Source organism: Oncorhynchus mykiss, chromosome 17, assembly GCF_057628025.1.
Source record: "Oncorhynchus mykiss isolate SJ-2025 chromosome 17, ASM5762802v1, whole genome shotgun sequence".
Taxonomy (NCBI): domain Eukaryota; kingdom Metazoa; phylum Chordata; class Actinopteri; order Salmoniformes; family Salmonidae; genus Oncorhynchus; species Oncorhynchus mykiss.
In genome coordinates, this window is record NC_143038.1 from 7,869,433 (window position 1) to 7,879,458 (window position 10,026).

General features: G+C 41.6%; 2 protein-coding genes across 2 annotated transcripts in view; one reads left to right on the forward strand and one right to left on the reverse strand.

Annotated features, from left to right (window-relative positions):
- Positions 1-992, reverse strand: part of LOC110493554 (syntaxin-8) — a 44,197-nt gene extending 43,205 nt beyond the window's left edge. Inside the window, exons 1-2 of the mRNA XM_021567900.3 lie at positions 862-992; positions 173-272 (exon numbers count right to left, since the gene is read on the reverse strand). Of these exons, the coding sequence (XP_021423575.2) occupies positions 173-272; positions 862-878 (117 nt within the window). The 5' untranslated portion in view covers positions 879-992. The remainder of the gene's footprint in view (positions 1-172; positions 273-861) is intronic.
- Positions 993-2,335: 1,343 nt separating this feature from the next.
- LOC110493555 (TBC1 domain family member 24-like) lies at positions 2,336-9,719 on the forward strand. Its single transcript, XM_021567901.3, has 8 exons — positions 2,336-2,850; positions 3,113-3,488; positions 3,677-4,333; positions 4,673-4,828; positions 5,625-5,688; positions 5,782-5,880; positions 6,090-6,411; positions 6,747-9,719. Exons 1-8 carry the CDS (start codon positions 2,427-2,429, stop codon positions 6,923-6,925), a joined length of 2,277 nt encoding a protein of 758 aa, XP_021423576.3. The 5' UTR covers positions 2,336-2,426; the 3' UTR covers positions 6,926-9,719.
- The last annotated feature ends 307 nt before the right edge of the window (positions 9,720-10,026 follow it).

Consider the following 10,026-nt stretch of genomic DNA (forward strand, 5'->3'; position numbering starts at 1 on the left):
ATTGTGTGTACAATAGATGGGTGAGGGAAAACAATATTCAACATATTTTGAATTCAAGCTGCAACAGAACAAAATGTGGAGTAAGTCAAGTGGTATGAATACTTTCTGAAGGCACTGCTATATACTTTTGAGTAAACAAATATGTAGTTAAGCAGGTTGTCATCACAGTTACCTTTGCAGGATTCCCTCCTGTCCTCTGTTGCCTGTTTCTTTCATGAATATTCTCTGCAATTTCTTGAACAAGGCGGCAAGTGGCATCATAATTCTGTAACCTACAAAAACCAGGTTGGTATACAATTATCGTGAGTAGTACTATAGTTGAATATGTAGTTAAAATAATTCGTGTATGAACCACTATAAAAAAGCCAGTTCAAAAGAAGATGTTGCAATTCTTCAAGGTATAACAATAACAACAAATAAATCAGTTGTAGACAAATTTATTTGGGCTGATTGAATGTGGCCAACTTAGTCTCGAGTTTAGATTAACTGTCATTCAGCACTGGAGACAATTTGTTCCTCATCATAGCTACTAGTAACGTTAGATAAATTAGCTAGCTAGTTCGTTAGCTACTTAAGTCATAACCCTGCGTACAGTATGTTGTTATCGGCGAACGTGCATTGCAATTCATTTCGTGTGAACTATCAATGGGAATGATAATATAACATACAGACCGACTTATCGAGTCAAGTCGTATTTACCTATTTATTTTAGAAGTAGCCGGTTAAAGGGAAAGGAGTTACTGTTACTAACGTGAACAATCCAGCTAATAACACACATATATACGTTTGAAGACGTATTTCTATATTTCATCCAACGCTATCTTAAACATACTCATAATGGCCACCTTAAAATCTGCTTACCAGGGATCTTGAGACATGTTAACGAGTTATAATAAATGAATTTGTCGATCTTTACTCCATGGATTGTGTGATAATTAGGATGCACTTCCTGTTTGGGTGTGATGTCAGGATGGTGTCCTGTGAGTGACAAACGTTCAGTCGTGAATCGTTTACTGTAATGAGAAGCTGATCAAATTAATCCAAATCAATGACACAGTGACAGAGCTGCTGCTGTCCCCAAGTCCCATACCAGACCCACTGTAGCCTGCAAACCAAATGTTCATTCACAGTATACAAATCTTCTAGTCTCTGTCACTGTGTTGGTGTGTATCTACCCTCTTAAAATAAGTAAATAAGACAATATCCAAATCATTTCTAATAAATATTATGACTTTATTTGTTTCTATTTATTTATAGAGCTGTGGCTGTGTGGCCTTGGCGACAGCCAGCAATGTAATTACTTTTGTTTTGGTAGAGTAAAGGTCATAAAAGGTCGACATAACCACTGCTCATGTTTTGTTGTTTTTGAAAAAAATGTCAACACTGCCTCACATTGCCCCCTGTTTGTCTAGTGATATGGAAGTCCTTATTGTAACATTATGTGAGGATTATGACACTACTAGTATAAACATACTGTAGGCTACAGATCCTTCAGTCATCAAGATAGGATAAGAGTTTGTTTTTCCTCAAAAACATGTAAGCCCACATTTAAATAGATCTATTTACAGAGGTTTCTTTGTTTCATAGCAAAACAATGTGTGTTTTGATCAAAACAATATCTGTTGTGTGAAATGATAACCTTTGCTAATTCTAGGAATAGAGGAGCCCATTTGGCACGCCCATGTTTTCCTATAAATCAGTTTCATAGAGCTACTGTATGTTTCTCCAGGAAAAGGGAAGGGAAAGGAAAATTCATTCAACTGAAATGTGTCTTCCGCATTTAACCCAACCCCTCTGAAAAGACTTAGAAAGTAAAATAATCGTTCATGTTTTTGTTAAATGTTGCCATAAACATGCAAATTAACAATAAAAGATAAACCCAGATACCAAATACAATATCAGATAAACCCAGGAAGGTAAACTGGTTAAAAGTAGGATACATGCTTTGTGAGAACACTCATTTCTGTATAGTCATGACTTTCACACATATTTTGATACATCTAAATGTGTATCAACATAATAGCATAGGCATTCACGTCCCATATATGGATGGCAATGGAGACTGTTCTTTACACAGTAGCCTATTATCAAATGAAACAATAATAATTTTCCACTTTATTGATGTTTTGATTTCATTACCCTAGTTCATTTGTTGCTGGTGTTGGAAGTTGAAGAAAGGAGGCATTCCTTGTCACCACAGAAATTGGACTTAAGTCAGAGGAATTTTCCACTCGGGAAACACAAAAACACTGTAAACAAACCCATACCACTTTCTGTGCCGGTCACCTGACCAACCGACAACTGTGTATAAAACCTACATCCACAGGGCACATGGAAAACATTGGGAAGTATACCACCACTGGAGTCTTGTCATTGATATAGAGGAGAACTTGACATTTGCAGAGGAGAATATTGTACCAGGCAGCATGATCCATGTTTCAAGAACGCCCAAGTTCTCCACTTGTGGGACTATAAGTTTAGACCCGTCTCCTATGGAAACAACCGCTGACCCGGACCAGGACTTGAGCTCAGCAGCCAGACACAGAAGACCCAGGTCCCATTCCTACTACAGCCCAGAGGACGCCAAAAAGTATGGCATAGAGACGGCAACAGATGAGAACTTTGTCAGGCCACGCTCCAGGTCTTTCTATAGTTATGAGACGTCTGAGCTCCACAGAGAGGGGAACTTTACCAGGTCCAACGCCATGAGGCCGAGATCCAACTCCCTGGAGAAGAGTGGGGACAGGAAGACGGAGAATAGTGCGGATGGGAATCAGGGGATCATGGCTCGGCTCAACAAGAGATCCAAGTCCAACACCAACAAACACTTGCCATGCAGAGATCTCAATGGTATGCAAATTACAGTATGTTTAAAAGTGTCTGATTTATGTTTATTTGACCATTTATGTTTATTTTTCTATTTTGCCATATTCCTAGTGTTATATGAAGAACAGAGGGGAGAAATGCAGAATATGCACAAACACAGTGTACTTAATACAAAACAAGAATGTTACTGTGGATGGACACAGATCTATAACAATTAACTTATTAAATAATACATTTATTAATTAGGATGTTAGTAGCTAATTTTCTTCCTTCCTCTCTCCAACAGGCAGAAGAGGCAGTCTGAAGGGTGTCCCCATGATGACCATCTCTGAATCAGAGAACTGGGAGATCAGCTCCTGTTCTGGCATGAAGTATGGCCAGTTTGTGGACTGGGAGAAGATCGACCCTGAATCTTCAGAGCGCTACCAGAGGATTCTGAAGTCGGACCACCAGGAGCTGAAGACCATGGGTCGATCAGGGTTCTGGGCCATGCCCCATACACTTAGGGCCAAGGCCTATTATCATATAATTCATGGTATCAACTGCAGGTCCATCAACCCGGATCGAGATCGTTACCAGGATGTGGCCAAGAAGCTCTTCGGGGAGCAGAGGATGAGCACACACCCGTTCCCTGAGTACATGGATGATGGCGTGATCCCTAGGTACTGGCTATGAAGCTATCAGAGAATAACGGTTCAGATGATCAAATCATGATCAAATTATTTTAGTCATTAAACTTTGATAGGAGAATCTGAAGTTGATCATGCTTTTTCCAATATTACATGTACATTATGTTCTGTTCATAACATGATAACACAGCAAGTATCTTTGTTATTCTTCACACCCCCAGGTACTGCCTCAACGAAGCTGGTCTCAATTCTGTCAAAAAGGTCCTCCTCTGCATTGGCAAGCACTTTCCGGACATCAACTTCTGCCCAATCCTCCCAGCCTTGGTGGCTCTCCTCCTGCATTTCAGCGAAGATGAAGCTGAATGCTTCCACAGTATCTGCCGCCTTATCGCCTACAATGACCCCAACAAGCGCTACATCGACCAGACATTCCTCACCTACCGGGCCTCCTGCATGACCTTCGGCGACTTGGCCAACAAGTACTGCCGCGGCATCCGCAAGCTCATCGCCAGCTCCCACCAGAACCTCTTTGAGTTCTACTCTGATTGGATCATGTGGATCTTTGCCGACCTCCCCTTCACATACGCTATCAGGGTCCTGGATGTCTATCTCCTGGAGGGTTACAAGGTTCTCTACAGGGTGGCTCTGGCTCTTCTCAGCTTGTACAAGGTCTCGGTTTCGTCTCGTGTCGCCGACGTGGAGGACTTCAGGCGAGACATGAAGAGCTTTGTGGAGAATGTGGCACGTCACTGCACGGTGGAGAAGCTGCTGGAGAGGGCCTTCAGTATCCAGCTGGCCACGCGGAGGGAGCTCAACCTACTGTTCAACGCTAACAAGGACTCACTCATGCAGAAAGGCATCAGTATCCACCAGAAGCGGTGAGGCTATTGGTCAAGGGAGTTCTTTGAGAAAATGTTTCTACTCTTGATGAACATCTAATTGGTCCACTCTCTGTTAACGGAAAACAAAAGATAGCAAGCCATCACCAAGTCAGCCCTATTCCTGATAGGACGATTATGACAGATTACTTTCAACCCACTTTGTTATAGAGATGCTACCGTTGTTCTACCAAACTATACCTAGATACGGTATCCTTTTGATCTATAAACAGTTTACAGCTCTTTACTTTCTGAGTTCCTTTACATTAATCTGTAATCTGAAGATACGCTTCAAAACAAATATTTACATTCTCAAACTGTTTCTGTTCCTCCATAAAGGCAGTCGTGCCAGGTAGTGGATTTTGACAGCTTCAGCTCCAGCGTTGTCACAGGGACAGAGATGAGGATTGTCTGGGCCTGGATCCCTGAACGCTTTGCTCTCTTCAATCCCAAAAAGCTGTTCAGCACCAACGAACATGGCCGAAGCCTGGCCTCGTAAGTGACTTTTATTCACTGTTTTACCTTAGTAGTGGATCAAGTAGTGAAGACATGTACATTCAGCAGCCCAGAACTGTCTACAGTAAATACAACAGCCCAGAACTGTCTACAGTAAATACAACAGCACAGAGCTGTATAAACTCACATTAGGGTTCAGTTTCATAATAATGAAAGGCTGTATTGTTAGTATCAGTAACATTTTTGCCTTAAGGTGCACGACCAAATGTTCTCCAGTTCGTATGTGGGAACAGTTCCTGTGACATCGGTTAACAACAGTTATTCATGTCTCTAGAAGTGTTCTGTTGGTCTGTCAGGAGAAAATGTGGTAGATAATATTCATCAGCACTTGCAAATCGTTTTAGAAATGCTCTGAATGCCTATGTCACAATTACCGGCTGTTGTCTCGTCCTAGAGCGCGTCCAAACGTTGAGGCGCCAATAGTTATTTTTCTCCACTATGAGGAATCTCTATGCATGTTGACTCTGATGTCCTTCAAAGAGTTTGATTGGGATTCTCAGACTTTCCCTTGTCACTGTGCTGACACGTACCTGCCTCAGTAGACATGCTTTTTAATTGGTTCTAGCCATACACAGGGTGGTCGTGACAGGATGTGATGACCCCAATTAAAAGTCTGACCCTGACCAGGACGTGACCCATCCATTGAACTTTCAACCCCAGAAAGACATTCCAATGGGCTGGGACTGTTGAATAACCGTTGTCTAAAAACATTACAAGTTTTATTGCTAATGTTCACTGTGAGTGCTTAAAGTAGTTTTTTTTTCCTCATTTAAAGATTTTATTCCTGTGTTGAGGGGCATGAGCCAGCGATCTTGCTTCTGAAAACTGTGGATGAAGAGGTGAGTTTACAGTAGCAGAAAACTTTTTTTTGTCTATTTTTTGACACTCAACTAGATTCTATGCAGACTTCTTACCCCTGTGTCACTCCACAGGTCTGTGGTGCCTTCCTGTCGACAGATTTGATTGAGCGGAAAAAGTATGATTCAGAAGAACCTGCGTATTTTGGGACTGGGGAGAGCTTTGTTTTCACGGTGAGAGAAATTACACAATCTACAGATCTGAAAAGGCTGGTTTTGCAAATGTTTTTTCCTTTGATTTTGACCAATTGTGTTAGCGTAAAAAATACTGGTTGAAATCTTTACTGATTGTGCTGTCGAAGAACACAGGCTCCATTCCTTTCCCATGTCAATCAGTCAATGCAGGGACTTAATTGTTCATTCTTAATTCGTTGGTCTTTCAGCTTCGTCCAGGCATGGAGCGCTACCAACGGGCTGTGGTTAACATTACGGCCAAGAGACAACCTTCTCCAGACCTTCGAGCAGCTCGGGTCTGTATATACACTTCCTCTGGTAAAGAGGACTCCTCCTCTACCCCAGTCTCCACCACCTCTACGACCAACCACACCACCCTGACCTGTCCATCAGGGACCCTCCAGGACCCCAGCTACCTGACCATCCCCTTCACCGCCTCCTCCCCCGGACCTCTCTCCCCCTCACCCAAGAGGGCCAAGGAACAAGGGGCGTCCATGTTCATCGCCGGAGACCACGAAAGGCTAGTCATTGGTAAGCTGCTCATATGTAGGCTAAATGGTTTGCTGTTCAGAGTTGTCAGTAGAGTGTCACAAAGAGTGATCAATAACCTTCTGAAACCCGGATAGGCCTGATTGTCTCAGGAGCATTACTGCCACGTACAAGAGTTTTTGCAGCGACTTTGGCGATGGTGGTAGGAAACAGCTTAGGGTTTCTCACATGGCCTATTCTTTGTATCCACCCTTTGTATTCTTTGTGTTGATGTCAACATTACTGAGAAGTGCAGCAGCTAGAAGTGGGCTGCTGTTATTACTGTAAATTCAACGCTGACATATTTTACAGTGAGCGTGATGTGTTTGTCTCGCCAGGTGGCGATGGGGGTCATGCTCTCTGCCTCCAGGCTGATCTGGAGGGGGGCTACACGGAGCGATGTGACACCTTCGAGAGCGCCCCTCTCTGCAAGAGACACTTCAAGATCCGATCACTGGAAGTGTGGGGAATTCAGAACTCTATCTCGTTCTCACACTACTTCTCTTACTGTCATTAAAAGAGGAGGCTGACATATGTTTCCCCCTCTTATATGAACTTCTCCTAATTTCTCCTAATTTAATTTATCCTAATTTCTCCTAATTCCATTGTCCATTTGATTAGACTGTATTTTTCTTAGTTATGTGTGTTGATGACAATGACCCATAGGCTAAACTAAACAGGGTTTTTACAGTGCATTCGGAAAGTATTCACACCGCTTGACTTTTTCCATATTTTGTTACATTACAGCCTTATTCTAAAATTGATCAAATCATTTTTCCCCTCATCAATCTACACACATAATGACAAAGCGAAAACAGGTTTTTAGACATTTTTGTAAATTTATTCAAAATAAAAAACTGAAATATAACATTTACAAAAGTATTCACACCCTTTACTCAGTACTTTGTTGAAGCACCTTTGGCAGCGATTACAGCCTGGAGTCTTCTTGGGTATGACGCTACAAGCTTGGCACACCTGTATTTGGGGAGTTTCTCCCATTCTTCTCGGCAGATCCTCTCAAGCTCTGTCAGGTTGGATGGGGTGTCGATGCACAGCTCTTTTTAGGTATCTCCAGAGATGTTCGATCGGGTTCAAGTCGAGGCTCTGGCTGGGCCACTCAAGGACATTCAGAGACTTGTCCCAAAGCCACTCGTGCGTTGTCTTGGCTGTGTGCTTAGTGTTGTTGTCCTGTTGGAAAGTGAACCTTCACCCCAGTCTGAGGTCCCAAGCTTTCTGGAGCAGGTTTTCATCAAGGATCTCTCTGACTAGTCTCCGAGTCTCTGCCGCTTAAAAAAATCCCCACAGCATGATACTGCCATCACCATACTTCACCGTAGGGATGGTGAGGCTTGGCATTTAGACCAAAGAGTTCAATCTTCATCATCTTGTTTCTCATGGTCTGAGAGTCCTTTAGGTGACTTTTGGCAAACTCTAAGCGGGCTGTCATGTGTCTTTTACTGGCTTCAGCTGGCCACTCTAACATAAAGGCCTGATTGGTGGAGTGCTGCAGAGATGCTTGTCCTTCTGGAAGGTTCTCCCATCTCCACAGAGGAACTCTGGAGCCCTGTCAGAGTGACCATCGGGTTCTTGGTCACCTACCTGACCAAGGCCAATTTTCCCCCGATTGCTCAGTTTGGCCTGACGGCCAGCTCTAGGAAGAGTGTTGGGGGTTTCAAACTTATTCCATTTAAGAATGATGGAGGCCACTGTGTCTTGGGGACCTTCAATGATGCAGAAATTTGGTACCCTCCAGATCTGTGCCTCGACACAATCCTGTTTCTGAGCTTTTCTGACAATTCCTTTGACCTCATGGCTTGCTCTGACATGCACTGTCAACTGTGAGACTTTATATAGACAGATGTGTGCCTTTCCAAATCATGTTCAATCAATTGAATTTATCACAGGCGGACTCCAATGAAGTGGTAGAAACATCTCAAGGATGATCAATGGAAACAGGATACACCTGAGTTAAATTTTGAGTCTCATAGCAAAGGGTCTGAATGCTTGTGTAAATTAGGCATTTCTGCTTTTTATTTTTAATACATTTGCTAAACTCCTACAAACCTTTTTTTGTTTTGTCATTATGGGGTATTGTGTGTAGATTGATGAGGGAAAAAAATAATTTAATCAATTTTAGAATAACAAAATGTGGAAAAGGTAAAGGGGTCTGAATACTTTCCGAATGCACTGTATTTGAATTGTATGCTATATTTGTTTGTTGATTATTCATATACTTCTCGATGAATGTGTATATTTGTGCATATATTAATAGGGTTGCAAAGGGAGGATATATGGGGCCTTCAGAAAGTATTCACATCCCTTTACTTTTTCCACGTTCTGTTACAAAGTGTGATTAAAATTGATTTCATTTCAATTTTTTGTAAAATATCTACACAACATACTCTAATGTCAAAGTGAAAGAAAAGAAAAACTATCATTATTATTAGAAATTAACCCAGCAATACTTGTTGATGAAATAAGTATTCAACCCTCTGAGTCAATACATGTTACAATTCCCTTTGGCAGCTATTACAGCTGTGAGTCTTTCTGGGTAAGTCTCTAAGAGCTTTCCACACCTGGATTGTACAATATTTGCCCATTATTCTTTAAAAAATGTGTCAAGCTCTGTCAAGTTAGTTGTTGATCATTGCCATACGGCCATTTTCAAGACTTGTCATGGATTTTCAAGACGATTTAAGTCAAAACTGTAACTAGGCCACTCAGAAACCTTCAATGACATCTTGGTAAGCACCTCCAGTGTATACTTGGCCTTGTGTTTTAGGTTATTGTCCTGCTGAAAGGTGAATTTGTCTCCCAGTGTCTGTTGGAAAGCAGACTGAACCAGGTTTTTCTCTAGGATTTTGCCTGTGCTTAGCTCTATTCCATTTATTTTTATCCCCCCCAAAAACTCCCTAGTTCATGCCGATGACAAGCATACCAATAACATGATGCAGCACCATCATGTTTGAAAATATGAAGAGTGGTACTCAGTGATGTGTTGTGTTGGATTTGCCACAAACATCATATTTAGGACAAAAAGTGAAATTCTTTGCCACATGTTTTGCAGTATTATTTAGTGCCTCGTTGCAAACAGGATGCATGTTTGTGAATATTTTTTTAAATTCTGTACAAGCTTCCTTTTACTCTGTCATTTATGTTGGTATTGTAGATTTAGGTTTGTGTTGTTGATCCATCCTCAGATATCTCCTATCACAGCCATGAACTCTAACTGTTTTCAAATCACCATTGACTTGGTGTATTGATACTCCATCCAAAGTATTAAATTAATAACTGCACCATGCTCAAAGGGATATTCAATGTCTATTGTTGTTTTTACCCAACTACCAATAGGTGCCCTTCTTTGTGAACGATGGGAAAACCTCCCTGGTCTTTGTGGTTGAATCTTTCCTCTAAATTCACTGTTCGACTGAGGGCCCTTACTGATAATTGTATGTGTGGGGTACAGAAATGGGGTATTACACACGGAATGAATCCATGCAACGTATTGGGACTTTTAAGCACATTTTTACTCCTGAACTTATTTAGGCTTGCCATAAGAAAAGTGTTGAATACTTTATTAACTCAAGACATTTCAGCTTTTCATCTTTTATTCATTTG